We start from the raw sequence: 20,619 nt of genomic DNA, 5'->3' as shown, positions 1-20,619 counted from the left end.
TTTACCTCTCTATGTCTATATATCTATACTTTACCTCTCTACATCTATATCTATATACTTTACCTCTACATCTATATCTATGTACTCTACCTCTCTACATCTATATTATTTACCTCTCTATATCAATATAATTTACCTCTATATCTATGTAATTTACCTCTCTACATCTATATCTATGATATTTACCTCTCTACATGTATATCTATGTTATTTACCTCTATCATCTACGTATATCATTTACCTCTACATCTCTATAATTTACCTCTCTACATCTATATCTATATAATTTACCTCTRCTGTCACGGCCGTCGAAAGAACTGGACCAAAGCGCAGCGTGGTGAGTGTACATATTCCCTTTATTAGAAACGACAAAAACAATAAACAATACAAAACAACCGTGAAGCTTAAGGGCTATATGCCACAAACAAAGTTAACCTCCCATACAGAAAGGAGGGAAAAGGGCTACCTAAGTATGGTTCCCAATCAGAGACAACGATAGACAGCTGTCCCTGATTGAGAACCATACCCGGCCAAAACAAAGAAATACAAAAACATAGAAAATAGAACATAGAATGCCCACCGAAATCACACCCTGACCAAACCCAAAATAGAGACATAAAAAGCTCAGGGCGTGAAAGGTCAGGGCGTGACAGTACCCCCCCATCTATCCGCGGTGGCGGCTCTGGTGCGGGACGTAGACCCCGCTCCACCTCTGGCTCACCCCACTTTGGTGGAGCCTCTGGTGCGGGGACCCCCGTCGCCGACCCCGGACTGTGGACCCTCGTTGCGGGCCCCGGACTGGGCACCTCTACCGTGCGTAGAGCTGGCGCAGGATAACCCGGGCCGAAGAAACGCACCGACGACCAGGAGCGCTGAGCCTGCACAATCCCTCCTGGCTGAATGCCAACTCTAGCACGGCAACTGCGGGGATCTTGCAGAGAGCCCACCGGGCTATGAGAGCACACTGGAGACACACGGCGCAGAGCCGCATAACCTGGTGCCTGACTAGTCACTCTCTCCCCACGGTAAGCACGGGGTGTTGGCTCAGGTCTATAACCTGACTCCGCCAATCTCCCTGTGTKCCCCCCCCAATTTTTTGGGGGGGCTGGCTCTCGTGCCTGCTTCGCTGACTTGCCTCCTCATATCGCCGCCGCTCTGCTTTCGCTGCCTCCAGTTCCTCCCTTGGACAGCGATACTCCCCAGCCTGCCTCCAGGGTCCCTTACCTTCCAGGATATCCTCCCATGTCCAGGAGTCCCTTTCACCACGCTGCTTGGTCCTTTGGTGGTGGGAAGTTCTGTCACGGCCGTCAAAGGAAGTGGACCAAAGCGCAGCGTGGTGAGCGTACATATTCCTTTTATTAGAAATGACGCCGACAAAAACAAGAAACAATACAAAACAACCGTGAAGCTTAAGGGCTATGTGCCACAAACAACGTTTCTAAGGTCAGGGCGTGACATCTACATCMTACAGTACCAGTCAAAAGTTTTAGAACACCTACTCATTCAAGGGTTTGTCTTTATTTTTACTATTTTCTACATTGTAGAATAATAGTGAAAACATATAAGCGCAGCAATGCCCACATGGTAGCAGGCTATAAGCACAGCAATGCCCACATGGTAGCAGGCTATAAGCACAGCAATGCCCACATGGTAGCAGGCTATAAGCGCAGAAATGCCCACATGGTAGCAGGCTATAAGCGCAGAAATGCGCTTGTGTTTTGTGGGTAGTTGTAATTTTATATTTGAGATTCTTCAAAGTAGCCACCCTTTGCCTTGATGACAGCTCTGCACACTGTTGGCATTCTCTCAACCAGCTTCATGAGGTAKTCACCTGGAATACATTTCAATTAACAGGTGTGCCTTGTTAAAAGTTCATTYGTGGAATTGATTTCCTTATTGCGTTTGAGCCAATCAGTTGTGTTGTGACAAGGTAGGGGTGGTATACAGAAGATAGTCCCAATTATGGCAAGAACAACTCAAATATGCAAAGAGAAAGAAAAGTCCATCATTACTTTAAGATATGATGGTCAGTCAATCCGGAAAATGTCAAGAAATTTGAAAGTTTCTTCAAGTGCAGTCACAAAAACCATCAAGCGCTATGATGAAACTGGCTCTCATGAGGACCGCTACAGGAAAGGAAGACCCAGAGTTACCTCTGCTGCAGAGGATAAGTTCATTAGTTACCAGCCTCAGAAATTGCAGCCCAAATAAATGCTTCACAGAGTTCAAGTAACAGGCACATCCCAACATCAGCTGTTCAGATGAGACTGCGTGAATCAGGCCTTCATGGTCAAATTTCTTAGGCCAAGAAACACGAGTAATGGACATTAGCCAGTGGAAATCTGTCCTTTGGTCTGATGAGTCCAATTTTGAGATTTTTGGTTCCAACCACCGTGTGTTTGTGTGACGCAGAGTAGGTGTGGTTCCCACCATGAAGCATGGAGGAGGAGGTGTGATTGTGTGGGTGTGCTTTGCTGGTGACACTGTCTGTGATTTATTTAGAATTCAARGCACACTTAWCCAGCATGGCTACCACAGCATTCTGCAACGATACGCCATCCCTTCTGGTTTGCACTTAGTGGGACTATCATTTGTTTTTCAACAGGTCAATGACCCAACACACCTCCAGGCTGTGTAAGGGCTATTTGACCAAAAAGGAGAGGGATGGAGTGCTGCATCAGATGACCTGGCCTCCACAATCACCCGAACTTAACCCAATTGAGATGGTTTGGGATGAGTTGGACCTCAGAGTGAAGGAAAAGCAGCCAACAATTGCTGAGCATATGTGGGAACTCCTTCAAGACTGTTGGAAAAGCATTCCAGGTGAAGCTGTTTGAGAGAATGCCAAGCATGTGCAAAGCTGTCATCAAGGCAAAGGCTGGTTACTTTGAAGAATTTAAAATATAAAATGTATTTTGATTTGTTTAACACTTTTTTTGATTACTACGATTCCATATGTGTTATTTCATCATTTTGATGTCTTCACTATTATTCTACAATGTAGAAAATAGTAAAAATAAAGAAAAACCCTTGAATGAGTAGGTGTCAGTAGGAGTCCAAACATTTGACTGGTACTGTATATCTATATAATTGACCTCTCTATATCTATATAATTTACCTCTCTACATCTATGTCTATATAATTTATCTCTCAACATATATATTTATAATTTACCTCTCTACATCTATATCTATATTATTTACCTCTCTACATCTATATCTATATCATTTACATAGATATAGACCAAGATCAGGCCGCGGCCCTGGTCAAAAGTAGTGCACTATATAGGGAATAAGGTGCCATTTGAGATGAACACACTGTGTAGATGATGCATTGTTTACAGTATGTACTGTGAGGGAGATTCAGGACAATATTTCCATAAATGTTATTGCCAATGTAACAAGGACAGCGTGTCCCCCCATCACAATGTCCCTGCCTTAGCTATAAGTCTCTATCAGGGTATTTCAATAGATGACAATGGAGGCTGTAGAGACAAATTACATATCCTTAGGAGGGGTTGATGTGTTAGTGTCACTCAGACCCTGAGATACACCCTACAGCTCTCCTATCAGCTCGTTTCCTATTTCCTATGCCCTCAAACTGTGCTGTTATTGCTTTAGTAGGGACATGGAGAGGCAGACAGGACTGTGTCTGACTCCATGTTATTTGGGATGCAGCTTGTGTTACTGCATACTGTCAACACTAGCTCCAAGACATACAGTACCAAAGGCTTGAGATTTGTTTTTGGATTAAAGCTTGTTTTGCTTGTTGCTCCTTTTTTAGCAAATCCCTCTTACTCTTTTTTTTGTCACTGTGCATTACCTCTGAATGCACTTTGAACTTTGACCTCGTACTCCAATGCCACTTCAGTTAACAAACAAACAGTAAACAAATACAAAACAAATTCTGGCCGTAACACGTAAACACACGTCTGGGTTTTGGGATGTGTCCCAAATGGCACCCTATTCTCTATTCTCTATGGGCCCTGAAAAGAAGTAGTGCACTGTGGAGGGGCTCCTGAGTGGCGCAGCGGTCTAAAGCACTGTATCTCAGTGCTAGAGGCGTCACTACAGACCCAGGCTATATCACAGCGGTCTAAAGCACTGCATCTCAGTGCTAGAGGCGTCACTACAGACCCAGGCTGTATCACAGCGGTCTAAGGCACTGTATCTCAGTGCTAGAGGCGTCACTACAGACCCAGGCTGTATCACAGCGATCTAAGGCACTGTATCTCAGTGCTAGAGGCGTCACTACAGACCCAGGCTGTATCACAGCGGTCTAAAGCACTGTATCTCAGTGCTAGAGGCGTCACTACAGACCCAGGTTTGATTCCAGGTTATATCACAACTGGCCGTGATTGGGAGTCCCATAGGGCAGCGCACAACTGGCCCATCATCGTCCGGGGTAGGCTGTCATTGTAAATAAGAATTTGKTTTTAGCTGACTTCGTTAAATAAAAAATGGAGTAGGGTTCCTTTTGGGAGACTTTTACTGGCCTTTTTTTCTTCTGTGCTCCTCCAGCTTCTTCTCCCAGGCCCAGTATGTTATAATGGATTACAGTGGCCCTTGATCTGCTATCTCCATAATTGGCTTGATAAGGGGACAATGGGCAGTCTCTGAATACTGATCCAGATCTGGAGAGACTGAATGAGACAGTTCAATAAGCAATATCAGTAAGAGAGACGGGGGGAGGGAGGGAGAGAGAGGGAGGGAGGGAGGGAGAGATTACCTCTGCCATGATGACAACAGCTTCTTCTGTGGCGTTGTGTGTATTTGTGTGTAGCTATACCTTCTGTAGATCTACATTTCAATAGGATCTGATGACAAACTGTCTCTCTTTTATCACAGACTTGCTTTAGAATTACATTAAAATGTATATCATCCAAGTGGACCTTTATTAGCCTGGTCCCAGATCTGTTTGTGCTATCATGTCAACTCCTTGTCATGTCAAACATACCTGGGATCAGGCTAGACCTTTATGACTGTTGAACACATGTAACTAAGGATGGTTGTGTTGTGTGTGTTGTTCCAGAGATGAGTGGGGCGCTTCCCCACGCTGGTAGCAGACAGAGACTCTCCAGAGGACTACTATGGGACAGCATCAGCTCTACAGAGGGAGAGGTTAGTATGGACACACACAAACACACACACAAACACCTCTGTTCAGCCTTTTAATATCCACAACAATGATAACATTAATAATATCTGCTATAATCACCACCAGATGTTGTATCAACATTACTCATTGAAAATGAATTGAACTGTTTTCACATGTACGTATATGTTTTATTTAAAGTTAATTACACTGACAGTGTTTGTGTGGTTAGCCATGTCCGTCCTCTGACCTTATAAAAAAGCCTTTATGTAATGTATTAATTGCTGGCTACAAGTCAGTGCCCTGCGACACATCAATCTAATCCTGAGTGGTGGCAAAGCCTATTCCCCCTCCTTACTGAGATAATTGCTGGTAAAGTCTCTTTTGGAGAACACTCTTTCCCATTTATAAGATCTGTCCCTTACTGAGCAAAAATAATGAACAGGGCTTTGTCCCAAATTCCACCCTATTCCCTTTATAGAGCACTAGTAGTGTACTGTATAGGGAATAGGGTGCTTTTTGGGACGTGACCCAGGAATATATAGGCTTAAAAATCCAGGGAGACAGGACCAGGTGGTTTTACCCTACCACTATACTTGGGGGGGGGGGGGGGGGGGGGGGGGGGGGGGGGGGGGGGGGGGGGGGGGGACAGGAGGGAGACAGACAGTCACCGGCCCACTATACTGGAGACAGACAGTCACCGGCCACTATACTGAGACAGACAGTCACGGCCACTATACTGGAGAAGACAGTCACGCCACTATACTGGAGACAGACAGTCACCGGCCACTATACTGGAGACAGGACAGTCACCGGCCACTATACTGGAGACAGACAGTCACCGCCACTATACTGAGACCAGAAGTACTAATACTGGAGACAGACAGTCACCGGCCCACTATATGGCAGAAAAGACAGTCACCGCCACTATACTGGAGACAGACAGTCACCGCCACTATACTTGGAGACAGACAGTCACGCCCACTATACTAGGAACAGACAGTCACCGCCCACTATACTGGAGACAGACAGTCACCGCCACTATACTGGAGACAGACAGTCCAGGCCACTATACTGGAGACAGACAGTCACGGCAGCTCACTATATTGAGACAGACAGTGTTCACCGGCCACTATACTGGAGACAGGACAGTCACCGGCCACTATACTGGAGACAGACAGTCCCCTGCCCACTATACTGGAGACAGACAGTCACGGCCACTATACTGGAGACAGACATCACCGGCCACTATACTGGAGACAGACAGTCACCGGCCACTATACTGGAGACAGACAGTCACCGGCCACTATACTGGAGCAGGCAGTCACCGGTATACTGGAGACAGGACAGTCACCGGCCACTATACTGGAGACAGACAGTCACCTGCCACATACTGGAGACAACAGTCACCTGCACTATACTGGAGACAGACAGTCACGCCACTATACTGGAGACAGACAGTCACCGGCCACTATACTGGAGACAGACAGTCACCGGCCACACTATAACTGAGAGCAGACAGCACTCGACGGACACAACATAAGCTCTGGACAGTACAGCCTCACGGCCTCACTACTGAGACAGACACGATCCGGCCACGACCACTACTCACTAGAGCACGCATCTACTGAGACGCAGTCACCGGCTACTACTGGAGACAGCAGTCACCGGCCACTATACTGACAGACTGACACCGCGCCGACTACGAGACAGACATCATACTAGGAGACAACGATCCACGGTCATCATACTGAAGACTCAGACATCAGTCCACAGTCACACACAGACCAGACAGTCACTACTACGGAGACCAGACCAGTACACTCGCGCACACCTCACTGGAGGGACATCACACACCGTCACGGTCCACCCCACTATACATGGAGACAGCACACCGTCACCGCAGTCCCACTACTAGAGGACGACAGACGTCACCCCGGCACTATACTGCAGGGACAGACAGTCCACCTGCACACTATACTGGAGACAGAGTCACCTGCCACTATACTGGGAGACAGAACAGTCGGCCACTATACTGGAGACAGACAGTCACCGGCCACTATACTGGAGACAGACAGTCACGGCCACTATACTGGAGACAGAACAGTCACCGGCCTACTACTGAGACAGACAGTCACCCGGCCACTATACTGGAAGACAGACAGTCACCGGCTACTACTGGAGACAGACAGTCACCGGCCACTATACCTGGAGACAGACAGTCACCGCCACTATACTGGAGACAGACAGGTACACCGGCCTACTACTGGAGGACAGACAGTCACCGGCCACTATACTGGAGACAGACAGTCACCTGCCACTATACTGGAGACAGACAGTCACCTGCCACTATACTGGAGACAGCAGTCACCGGCCACTATACTTGGAGACAGACAGTCACCGCCACTATACTGGGAAGACAGACAGTCACCAGCCACTATACTGGAGACAGACAGTCACCGGCCACTATACTGGAGACAGACAGTTACCGCCACTATACTGGAGACAGACAGTCACCGCCACTATACTTGGAGACAGACAGTCACCGGCTCCATCTATACTGGAGACAGACAGTCACCGCCACTATACCTGGAGACAGACATGTCCACCTGCCCACTTACTAGAGAGACAGGACCTGTCCCGGCCACTCTTACCTGGATGACACACCAGATCACCGCCCCGACATCATACTTGGAGACCAAGTACCCCAGTTCACCCTGCCACTTATACTGGAGACAGCCAGTCACCGGCCACTATACTGGAGGCAGACAGTCACCGGCCACTATACTGGAGACAGACAGTCACCGGCCACTATACTGGAGACAGACAGTCACCGGCCACTATACTGGAGGAAATCATGCAATTGGTGTGTAATCTTTACTACGGTAAGATAACGACCTCCGGATAATGGTACATAGAGAGAGAGAGGGAGAGAGAGAGAGAGGGAGAGAGGACATGTTTAATTTACTGAGTTAGGTAGATGTCAGGTGCCTTAGGGTGAACTGTCTCAGTGTCTCTCTTTTTCTGATAGCATTGTTAAAGTAAATGTCTCTATCTCTGTGTTCATCTCTGTCTCTCTTTCTATACCTACTTACATCTTTCTCCTTCTCTATTGATCCATCCTCACTCTGTCCCCCCTTCTCACTTCCCCGTCTCTCCAGGCATCAGAGGGCCCTGGCAGTACTCATTCGTCCATCCGGAGTGCAGCCTCCAGTACTGTGGATGAGTTCAGACCCTCCAGGGCCCCTGGCAGTGCTGAGGACTCCCCCACACATACCCTCCTCCACCAGGCTGCAGACAACGACGGTCAGTGTAGAACCACATCATAAAATATTTAATCGTTCATCACTATAGATACAGGAGCCTCCTTCCCTATGGTCCGTTCTGGCTTGGACAAAGCTTACTTACCCTAAACTATTTTACTTGTGTTTTTTAAGTGAACTGGTACACACATGTTTAAGGCTAGCATCTCAAGAATATGAGTGTGGAACCCGAATTATCGCTCAGATCTCCCATTGTCTTCAATTATGATTTACAAGAAAGTCTTAGTCACATGCTTGATTCCAATGTAGGTTATCACTATCTTTGCTGTATGTTTGCATATATTTGCTGAACCCCTGATTATGTGTGCAGGGTCTCAGTCTCCTGTGGTGTCCAGCCCCTCTCTCAGCCTGGAGGAGAAGACCATCAGGAGAGGTCTGGACCCACTGACACAAAGCAAAGGGAAGGACCCCAGAAGCTCACCTGGAAACAGGTACTAACCACCTCCCTGCCGCTGTGTTCCTCTGACTCCAGGGGGAAGTTTCCCCTAGGTACAGATCTAGCTTCCCCTCCCATCCTAACCTTAAAAGGGGGAAATGCTAAACTGACCCCAGATGAGTGTCTAGAGGTTGTAGTGATATTGGTAGAGAGGGTAAAGAAAATGATTAACCCTGCCGAAAGGAAAAGAGTAGGATATATAGAGACCCCTACCAGACACACATCAGCAGAAGAGACTGCCCATAGTGTAGCCGTTTGGCCAGATAGCCAGTGGAGCGAAAGGATAAGGCACACCATATCTATCAAATGTATTTATAAAGCCCTTTTTACATCAGCAGATGCCACAAAGTGCTGTACAGAAACCCAGCATAAAACCCCAAACAGCAAGCAATGCAGATGTAGAAGCACRGTGGCTAGGAAAAACTCCCTAGAAAGGCAGGAACCTAGGAAGAAATCTAGAGAGTAACCAGGCTCTGAGGGGTGGCCAGTCCTCTTCTGGCTGTGCCGGGTGGAGATTATAAGAGTACATGGCCATTTAAGGCCAGATTGTTCTTTAAGATGGTCAAACRTTCATAGATGACCAGCAGGGTCAAATAATAATAATCACAGTGGTTGTAGATGGTGCAGTACCTTTGGAGTAAATGACAGGTGGCTTTTCATAGCCGAGCATTAAGAGGACACACAGGACACCAGATAGGACAGGAGAATTACACCAGATATAACAGACTGACTCTAGCCCCCTGGCACATAGACTATTGGAGCATAGAGACTGGAGACTGAGACCATGTATAACACACGTCACAGCACAGGGGTAACCCAACCAAATAATACCTCATACAAAAATAATGGATGAGTGTGTTGGGGTGTTTTCATAGACAAACAAAGGCCTTAAAATGTCCAAATTCTTCTTGGCCAAATGTCAATAGTACCACACCAAATCAATACACTTCAAACAACAATAAACTTGCACGCAACCTCCCTTTTACTAAAATGTCAACCCAAATATGCCTGGCAGGAAAATAATAGTCCAGCGACACTGAACATTAAAGGGAGGTCATTGAAAAAAACAGAAAGTCTGCTACAGTGTAAAGCACTGAAAGGAAAATGAGAGTAAGAGAGAGAAAGGGGTCTTAGCTGTTGACGTCTGTTATTGCTGGTGGAATGAGGACCCTAAAAGCGACGTAAGAGAAACAAGTTCTTATTCCAGTATCAAACAACAATGATATCTCCTGGATAGATCAAAGGTAAATCCAAAACAGGCAAACTGAAAAATCCTCTCGTCAGTAGAGAGGGAACGTACTGGAGAACGCGCCACAGGACTGCAGGTCGCTTTCAGGAGGGCACAGGCCGTAGCTTGACATAGACACCTGCTTCACACGACAGCATCTGAAGGAATGGCAAAAACACGACAGTGGCGGAACAAGGACACAGGAACAGTCAACATCAAACAAGAATCCACAAGGACAGGAAGCGGGAAAACAGAGGGAGGAAATAGGGACTCTAATCAGAGGGCAAAATTAGTGGAACAGGTTGTTGAAAGAGTAAATGAGGTCGTTAGGAGAAGGTGAGAAACAGCTGCGAGCAGGAACGGATACGATAGAGAGATGAGAGCGGGGACGGGAGGGAATGGAGCGAGAGGCGAGGAGCAGATAGGTGAGTATGAGAGAGGAAGAAAAGAGGGGATAGGGGCAGGAAGGAAGCCATTGAAGACCAAGCACCAAGGGGCATCCCTAGCAGCCTGGTACCGGTGTTGACAAGTGGCGAACTGTATGATCAAAAGACCACAAAACATTGACAGTACCCCCCCACTTCACCGAGCGCCTGCCATGGACGCACCCCTCAAGTAGGAGGAACGGGCCTGGCGAGGTTCTCTAACCACCGTCAATGCCCGAACATCTATCAGATCAACGACCCAACGGTCCCAGCACCCGTCACCCGTGAGATTGGATACCACAATCGTCCATCTCCTCAGGGCGGTACAAGCGCTAACCCTTCCCAATGCCTCTCGACGTGAACGTTACTGGGTGTAGCCATATCTTTTCGCTTCGGTTTTTCGAGTGTTCGTCGCATTTCCTATCCGTCGGGAACACTAAAGAGAAAACGCAAACACTAGAGTGCCATGGAATCTTCCGTACCTCTTGTAATAAGGCCCCTTCAACGTGAGCGCCCCTCGAACACAAGGACGCGGGGTGCTGTGGGCGCGGATGGGATAGTACAGAACTTCTTCTTGGTGGTCTCCTTCGTACCCGGACGCGCCCAGAGGGAAAAGGAGGGGATCTTTGACCACAAGAGACATGGATGACCCCACGCTGAAGGGCGTGTTGTGGACTGCGACCGAAGTACGTGTGCGCTGCGTGGGAAGGAAGGCCCTGTCTAGATCGCACAGCGGCAAAACAGGATTTTTTGAGGGGCAGAACCTGAAGAGACACAAAACGAACGGGAAAAGCAAAGCCACCACATCTCGAACCGCCGGAGTCTTAACTATCACGTCGCCAGAGAGCTGGGTTCCGTAACCCGGCGGGGCTATGGTCCTAGAAGTATCAGCAGTGCGAATCTTTGCCTTTCTACTCGCTATTATCCCTTCGCTTCTGACTCCCGCAACATACGTCTGGCTAATATCCTCTAGTGACGTCTTAATCTCTACGTTCTCCCCAGTTGGGCGGCTCGCTCACAGTCGGCCGCCCTTTGTACCGGCAACCACCACGTTGCCCGATCCGTGACCCTTACCTACCAGGTGCGTCACAACGTTGCGACAAAAGACCTGAGCGGACGGGTGATATTCGCTGGAAAACTCGGCGGAAGCTTGGGACGAGAACCAGCAACGCCCGCGTTCCCGGGGTACGGCTTGAGGCCTTGTGTACCCTCAAGAATTTATCCCCTAGGCCTCCTGAAAACGGAGACCTGAGCGCCTTTGGGTAGGCTGGTAGCTCAGATGGAGCGGAACGCGCCGTTTTACCGAGTAGGGGAAGCGAGTCTTGGCGTTGGCAGTATGTCTCAGCCCATGGGGAGAGCTCGTGCGTTGCGCAGCATCTCACCAAGACCGGCAGGAACGTCGCCTGCACTGCGGTCGTCTCAGACCGCTTCGCGCATTTCCTTCCGACCCATGGTCTCACATCGCCCTGTGTTTCGACTAATTCTGTAAACCGTCGGGATCTATAGCCCGTGTCTTCTGCGGGGTGAAGATAACTTGGTCGAGTATCTTACGCCAATGTCTGATATCCGATAGGTTCTCTAAGGCGGCACAATTTCATTCCCTCGCTTAAGCTTCTCCGGCCTACTGAACGTAATCAAGGCACCTAATTCTCCAGTCATGTCGGAAATGTGTTTGACACGAACATCATGTAGACTGCGCGCGGATTGTGAGAACAGCCGTTTAGACAGAGGTCCCGCCCGGATAAGTCTTCCACCGTGCAACGCCGACTAGACGGAGTTATTGGAGGGAGTTCTAGTTCCGATTTCTAGATTCAGGAGTCGACTTCCGTTCTCCAGAAACCTTCCCTCCAAAACTGTGACCGTTGGAATTTCGGACCTCTGTCTGAAAACTCTGGGCTGCCCTCCTAGACGGGAGGGCGCGCATGATTGGGCTGACACAACATTCTCAATGTATGATTTGTTGCCGTCTCCTTAGCGGAAGGAAGCTTAGCGAGGGGAATGAAATGTGGCCGCCTTAGAGAACCTATCGATAACCGTAAGAATCACAGTCTTCCCCGCAGACGAAGGCAGACCGGTAATAAAGTCTAAGCGATGTGAGACCATGGTCGAGAAGGAATGGGAAGCGGTCTGAGACGACCGGCAGGAGGAGAGTTATCTGACTTAGTCTGCGCGCAGTCCGAACAAGCAGCCACGAAACGGCGCGTGTCCCGCTCCTGAGTAGGCCACCAAAACCGCTGGCGAATAGAAGCAAGCGTACCCCGAACGCCGGGTGGCCAGCTAACTTGCAGAGTGAGCCCACTGAAGAACAGCCAGACGAGTAGAGACAGGAACGAACAGAAGGTTACTAGGACAAAGCGCGCGGCGACCGCAGTGTGAGTGAGTGCTGCTTTACCTGTCTCTCAATTCCCCAGACAGTCAACCCGACAACACGCCCTTCAGGAGAATCCCCTCGGGGGTCGGTAGAAGCCACAGAAGAACTACAGAGAGCGGGATAAGGCATCAGGCTTGGTGTTCTTATTTCCCGGACGATAGGAAATCACGAACTCGAAACGAGCGAAAAACAACGCCCAACGAGCTTGACGTGCATTAAGTCGTTTGGCAGAGACGGATGTACCAAGTTCTTGATGGTCAGTCCAAACGACAAAAGGGACGGTCGCCCCCTCCAACCACTGTCGCCATTCGCCTAGGCTAAGCGGATGGCGAGCAGTTCGCGGTTACCCACATCAAGTGCGTTTCGATGGCGACAGGCGATGAGAAAAGTAAGCGCAAGGATGGACCTTATCGTCAGAATGGAAGCGCTGAGACAGAATGGCTCCCACGCCCACCTCTGAAGCGTCAACCTCGACAATGAATTGTTTTAGTGACGTCAGGAGTAACAAGGATAGGGGCGGATGTAAAAACGCTTCTTGAGGAGATCAAAAGCTTCCTGGGCGAACCGGACCACTTAAAGCAAGTCTTGACAGAAGTCAGAGCTGTGAGAGGGGCAGCCACTTGACCGAAATTACGAATGAAACGCCGATAGAAATTAGCGAAACGAGAAAGCGCTGCAAACTCGACACGTGACTTAGGAACGGGCAATCGCTGACAGCCTGGACCTTAGCGGGATCCATCTGGAATGCCTTCAGCGGAAATAACAGAACCGAGAAATGTGACAGAGGAGACATGAAAGGCGCACTTCTCAGCCTTCACGTAGAGACAATTCTCTAAAAAGGCAGCTGGAGTACACGTCGAACGTGCTGAACATGAATCTCGAGGGACGGTGAAAAAATCAGGAGATATCGTCAAGGTAAACGAAAACAAAAATGTTCAGCATGTCTCTCAGTACATCATTAACTAATGCCTGAAAGACAGCTGGCAGCATTAGCGAGAACCGAACGGCAGAACCCGGTATTCAAAATGCCCTAACGGAGTGTTAAACGCCGTTTTCCACTCGTCCCCCTCTCTGATTGCTACGAGATGGTAAGCGTTACGAAGGTCCAACTTAGTAAAGAACCTGGCTCCCTGCAAAATCTCGAAGGCTGACGACATAAGGCGGAAGCGGATAACGATTCTTAACCGTTTAGTTCATTCAGCCCTCGATAATCCACGCAGGGCAGCAGAGTACCGTCTATTCTTCTTAACAAAGAAAAAACCCCGCTCCGGCGGAGAGAGGAAGAAGCACCACTGGGTACCGGGCGTTCGAGAGAAAGACAGGATAATATCCTCGAGAAGCCTTAACTTACGAGGAAGCCGACAGAGAGTAAGTAGTCTACCCCGAGGGGGAGTGGTTCCCGGAGGAGATCAATCAACACATCATACGACCGCGTGGGAGGGAAGGGAGCTGCTCTGGACCGACTGCAAGACCGGTGCCGAGATCATTAGTATTCCTCCGGCACTGTCCTTCAAAATCACCAGGTCTCGCCTGAGTTAGAGGGGACAAAGACACAGGAGGATAGCAGACATTAAACACTTTCACGAGACAAGAAACGTTCCAGGATAGCGATAGAATTACGTAGACCAATTAATAGAAGGATATGAGCATACAGCCGGGGATGAACCCAAAACAACAGGTTAAAAGGTGAACGAAAAATCAAAAGGAAATGGTCTCACTGGGTTACCAGATCGACTGTGAGGGTTAAGGAGTGTCTCACATCTGATTACTGGGAGAAGACTACCCATCTAAGGGCGGAACATGGGCGTGGGGCTTCCCTACACTGTCTGAGAGGAATGTCATGTTTCCGAGGCCCATGCTTCGTCCATAAACAACCCTCAGCCCCAAGAGTCTATCAAGGCACTGCAGGAGAGGCCGAAAAACCGGTCCAGCGTAGATGGACCGACCAAGGGATAGTACAGGATCTGGTGGGAGAACTTGAGTAGTACGCGCTACCAGTAGCCCTCCGCTTTATGCATGAGCTCTGGCTTTACTGGACATGCACATGACAAACTGTCCAGCAGAACCGCAATAGAGGCAAAGGCGGTTGGGTGATTTTCCGTTCCTCTCCTTAGTCGAGTAGCGAATACCTCCCAAGCGTGATTGGGCTCGTCTCTGAGGCCGGAATATGGGAGGAGATCGGTTTGAGATGCGGGAGAGGGAAACACCGTTAACGCGGGTCTCTTCCACGAGTGCCGGTGACGAAGATCTCACCGTCGTTCCTATGCGGATGGCGAGTGCAAATCAAAAGAGTCCCACGGCTGGAAGGACCTTCCCGGGAGGAGAATTCTCATCTTAACTCAGCGTGGGTCCCTCCAGAAAACGAGCGGCCACGCCGGCTCGTTCCAAGTCACTGGACCTGCAGCAGAGGCGAAAACTCATATAGAGTAATCCGTATATTGGATCGATCACCTTGACACTAGATGGAAGGCCAGGGCCCTGAAAGCCTCCTTCCCAAAAAAGCTTGAACGATCCAAAAACCCCGATTCATTCTCCTCTTTAAAGTTTCTTGATAAACGTTAGAAACATCAGGCCTTGCCTCCCAGATTAGCTGTGGCCCCACTCCCGAGGCCCGACCGGTAAGGATAGGATGAGAGTAAGCCGATCCGAGCTTCTCTCTTGAGATACGTGTGGGGCTGGAGAGAGAGAGAACACAATATCACCACTGCGGTGAGAACAGGAGCGACATCAGTAGGGCTGCCCAGCGCACAAGTAAACATGGTGGTATTACCCTAGGTTCCGGGAGACTCGGGTAAGACCAGGAAGTAGCTCGGGGCACGGGACGCAAGACTCAGAAAAAACTGTCCAGAGAGATAGGGAGACCTGACGGCCAGGGTTCAACGTCATGACGAGCAGCAAACAATTCCTGCTCGTGTCATGCCGAAGCATTGCCTCCCTGGAACCGACGGGCAGTGTTGAGAGAATCCATAGTCAGCTGGGTTCCATCTTGGGTCGGATTCTTCTGTTAGCTGGTGAATGAGGACCCAAAAGCGACGTAATAGAAAACAGAGTCTTTATTCCAGTATCAAAACAAACAATGATTCTCCTGGATATATCAAAGGTAAATCCAAAACAGGAAACTGGAAATCCTCTCGTCAGTAGAGAGGAACGACTGGAGACGCGACCACAGACCCAGGTCGCTTCAGGAAGTGCACAGGCCGTAGCTGACATAGACACCTGCTCACACGCAGCATCTGAAGAAGGCAAAACACGACATGGCGGAACAAGGACACAGGACAGCAAACATCTAAACAAGAATCCGACAAGGACAGAAGCGAAAACAGAGAGGAAATAGGGACTCTAATCAGAGGGACAAAATACAGGGACAGGTGTGAAAGAGTAAATAGGTCGTTAGGAGAATGAGAGAAACAGCTGGGAGCAGGAACGGAACGATAAGAGAGAGAAGGCGGGAGAGGGAGAGAGGGAGGAGGAGGAGAGAGAGAGAGAAAGAGGATAAGAACCTAATAAGACCAGCAGAGGGAAGCACAGGGACAAGACATGATGATCAAAGACAAAACATGACAACTTCCAGGCTTTTCAGTTGGCACTGGACTGTTCTGTCAATAACCTGATGTTTGTTTGTTTGTCAAAGCTTCACAACACATGTTGCGTACCACTCCTGCAATGCAATGGATAGGAGCGGCCCCAAAAGATACACCGGCCGATTGACTCCAACACTTTCAAAAACTAAGCACGCTGAAAATTACTGATGGACTTCTGCAGTAGTTTGCACACACTGTGAACTGGCCCCGCCAACCCAGAGCTTCTATCCCACAGAGAGCCAGAAGAGCTATATTGATTACTGCTGAATGCGCTCATTAAAGTGGCAGCACACGGTGAAAGGCTCGTGCACAGGATTCGGCCCAAAGGTTACTGACCGCTTCGTTGACTGCTGTGGCTGTTAGATACTGTTATACTTAGACTGTCTGAGCATCCTTACTGAGACTTACCTCTACAATGTTTTTCCAGCTGTGGGCAGACGGTGTGTGTGTGTGGGTGTGTGTGTCGTGTGTTGTGTGGTGTGTGTGTGTTGTGTTGTGTGTGTGTGTTGTGACAACTGGTGTGTGTGTGTGTGTGGTGTGTGTGTGTGTGCTGTGTGTAGTGTTGTGTGGTGTGTGTGTGGTGTGTTTTGTAAGTTGGTCGTCTATCGTATTAAATCCCCCACTGGTGGATCAGACTCTGGAGACTGGGTCTGTATGAGACTGAGCTGAGCCTGACTCTGTTGGCTGACAAGGCAGCTGCCTGTGGACCTGTGCTGTATGATTGCGTGAGGCTGACTCTGGTTGGCTGGACAGCAGTGCGTGACTGTCGTATGATTGCCGGTGAGGCTGACTCGGGTTGGCTGGAAGCAGTTGCTGTGGTTTGAATGAAGCACACAGCTGGGAACTACGCTACACACACACAACGGGTAACTGCCACACCCATCCACCAGAAACCCACCCCTCCATCCCACCAAACCCACCCCTTCCATCCCACCAAACCCATCCCCTCCATCCCCACCAAACCCACCCCTCCATGCCCACCAACCCACCCCTCCATCCCACCACACCCACCCGCTCCCATCCCACCAAACCCACCCTCCATCCACCACAAACCCACCCCTCCATCCCACCAACCCATCCTCCATCCCACCAAACCCACCCTCCATCCACAACCCACCCCTCCTCCCACCAAACCCACCCCTCCATACCCACCAACCCACCCCTCCATTCCACCAAACCCACCCCTCCATTCCCACCAAACCCACCCCTTCCATCCCCCACCTCCAACACCACCCCGTCCAGTCCCACCAAACCCCACCCCATCCATCCCACCAAACCCAACCCCCTCCAGGCCCACCAAACCCACCCCTCATCCACCACCACACCCCCTCCATCGCCACCAACCCACCCCTCCATCCACCAAACCCACCCCTCCATCCCACCCAACCCCACCCAATCCCACCCATCCATCCCAAACCCACCCCTCCATCCACCAACCCACCAATCCCACCCATCCATCCCACCAAACCCACCCCTCCATCAGACCAAACCCACCCCTCCATCCCACCAAACCCACACCTCCATCTACCAAACCCACCCCTCCATGCAACCAAAACGACCTTTCCTCCATTAACCCCTTCAACCCCCTAACTCACCCCCACCCCTCCACCACCTCTAAACACCACTCTTGATCAGGCAGGGGTCTGTCTGTGGGACTATCCATAAGCACATCTCATGCTTGCTGCTTGCTTTACCGCTGGTGCTGTGGGATGAAAGAAGAGCGCTGTGACCAAACCACACACACACAACAAACACACACACACACACACACACACACACACACACACACACCACACACACACACACACACACACACACCAACACACAGTTAATTCAGGTTTTGTGTTTAGTAGATGCATTTCTGTGTGACTCAGCCGTGGATCAGAGAGAGGTCAATGTGTCCAATCCGTTTAGCGTCCACCTCACCTCCAATACTGCCTGGGTCAGTTCACAACGCGTCCAGCCCTGTTATCCTCAGAGAGGAGGAAAAATACAAAGATACTGCAGGAACCTGTCTGGTTTCTCCTTTGACCTTTGACCTTTTGTTCTTCTCCTTTGATGTGTTCTTTTCTCTGGAGAAGCGTTTCACTGGTGTGAATGTTCAGTAAATCTGTTCTTATGTCTATAGTTGTTTTCTACCAACATAACAATCTGTTTCTCTGTCTACCAACTCATGCCTCTTCTCCTCAGTTCTACAGAACCATCTGCTGAGAATAGCCCAGAGAAACTCAAGGCCAAGGTATGTATGTGAAGAGAACCCCAATGTACACAGTAAACAGTAACAGAGCATCTCCATGATAATACATATTGACAGTGCTCACTGAAGTGTGCGTATTATTATATTATACCTGTAGGCTATTGTGGTGCATATTGTTTGTTTTTCGTTGCATTAATTTAACCTCTGTCTGGTTCTGATGCCTTTCTGTTTAACAGAAATCTCTTACATGGCCACACTTCTTCTCCTATTCGTATTACTTGGTATTGTATTTGTATTGTTTTTGCTCCAATCATACCCAATCAAACAGAATACAAAACAACTACTGTACATAGCAGGGTATGAAGCGCTCTGATTAGCATTTTCTTAATGCACTTGTTATTGAAGTTCATTTCAGTAATTTGCACAAATATAGAAGGTGTATTGGATTAGATTCATATTTAGACCAGTCATTTATAATTCCATCAAGGGTGTGAATCATCGTAACTCATGTATTTAGATATTATAATTTCAAAGGTTGGGTTTTTGCATTACGGCATTTCTCTTTTAATCACATTATCTGGCGCTCACTTTGGGACTGATTATGTTTGATTTGTCCATAGTAATTCATTAATTAGATATTCTCTAGCCACTGATGTTATTAATCAAACTATAGCAATGGGGAAATCACTTCAATACACTGAGTGTACAAAACATTATGAACACCTGCTCTTTCCAAGACATAGACTGACCAGGTGAATCCAGGTGAAAGATATGATTCCTTATTGATATCACYTGTTAAATCCACTTCAATCAGTATAGATGAAGGGGAGGAGAYGGGTTAAATTAAAGAAGTGCCTTTGAACGGGTATGGTAGTAGGTGCCAGGGGCACCAGTTTGAGTGTGTCAAGAACTGCAACGCTGCTGGGTTTTTCACACTCAACAGTTGCCGGTGTGTACAGTATCAAGAATGGTCCCCCACCCAAAGGACATCTAGCCAACTTGAGGAAGCGTTGGAGTCATCATGAGCCAGCATCTCTKTGGAAAGCTTTCAGCACCTTGTAGAGTCCATGCCCTGGCGAATTGAGACTGTTCTGAGGGCAAAAGGGGGTGCAACTCAATATTAGGAAGGTGTTCCTAATGTTTTGTACACTCAGTGTACACTATCCAATGTCGTTCATAGTACCTAGTCTTTCATCCCCGATACATAACCCTAAGGTGAGGTAAATGTTGAGGTGACAGTGCTCACTGAAGTGTGCATATTATTATATTATACCTGTRGGCTATTGTGGTGCATATTGTTTGTTTTTTGTTGCATTATCTCTCTCTTCTCACAAACATCAAGGCAGCAAACCAATGAATTAGTCATAGATATTGTGAATCAAGCTTTTCACCTAAAAAAGGACCAGAGAGGTACTGTAGGTGCAACTAGTTACCCAGCTCAGTCGATCCAATCTGGCCACAGGCTAGAGAATCAGACAGACTTAAATCACAATCCTCAGATCAAAAGGAGGGTTATGTTTGTGCTGACGTCAAATGTCGGCTATAGCTGACACCATGTTTTCCCAAGCCTCCACACGGCTTGTTGACTAAGGTAGGTAGGGAGGGAGGGAGGGAGGGAGGGAGGGAGGGAGGGGGTAGGTCTGGCCAGCTGTAAACTTCAGAGATGAAGATGGTAGGTAGGTAGGTAGGTAGGTAGGTAGGTAGGTAGGTAGGTAGGTAGGTAGGTAGGTAGGTAGGTAGGTAGGTAGGTAGGTAGGTCTGCCAGACAGCGTTTATTATTGTTATCACTGGGGGCAGAGAGAACTACTGAGGTCTCACAGGGAAACACGCACACACAAACCATACTGCCAGGACATGAGCGTTCACACACACACTATGCACGGCCAGCGCAGAGAAACATAACACACACCACCACACCACCGACACACACCCCACACTACAGCCCACCACACACACACTACACA

The 20,619-nt window shown here is 48.7% G+C and overlaps 1 protein-coding gene across 1 annotated transcript in view; it reads left to right on the top strand.

Annotated features, from left to right (window-relative positions):
• Positions 1 to 20,619, top strand: part of LOC112068390 (neurabin-1-like) — a 23,746-nt gene that overhangs the window by 1,649 nt on the left and 1,478 nt on the right. The window contains exons 2-6 of the mRNA XM_024135528.2: positions 5,032 to 5,120; positions 8,256 to 8,400; positions 8,728 to 8,848; positions 18,649 to 18,697; positions 18,892 to 18,936. Coding sequence (XP_023991296.2) covers positions 5,032 to 5,120; positions 8,256 to 8,400; positions 8,728 to 8,848; positions 18,649 to 18,697; positions 18,892 to 18,936 — 449 coding nt within the window. The remainder of the gene's footprint in view (positions 1 to 5,031; positions 5,121 to 8,255; positions 8,401 to 8,727; positions 8,849 to 18,648; positions 18,698 to 18,891; positions 18,937 to 20,619) is intronic.

This window comes from Salvelinus sp. IW2-2015, unplaced genomic scaffold, assembly GCF_002910315.2.
Source record: "Salvelinus sp. IW2-2015 unplaced genomic scaffold, ASM291031v2 Un_scaffold495, whole genome shotgun sequence".
Lineage (NCBI taxonomy): Eukaryota > Metazoa > Chordata > Actinopteri > Salmoniformes > Salmonidae > Salvelinus > Salvelinus sp. IW2-2015.
This window is presented reverse-complemented; position numbering and strand designations above follow the sequence as displayed.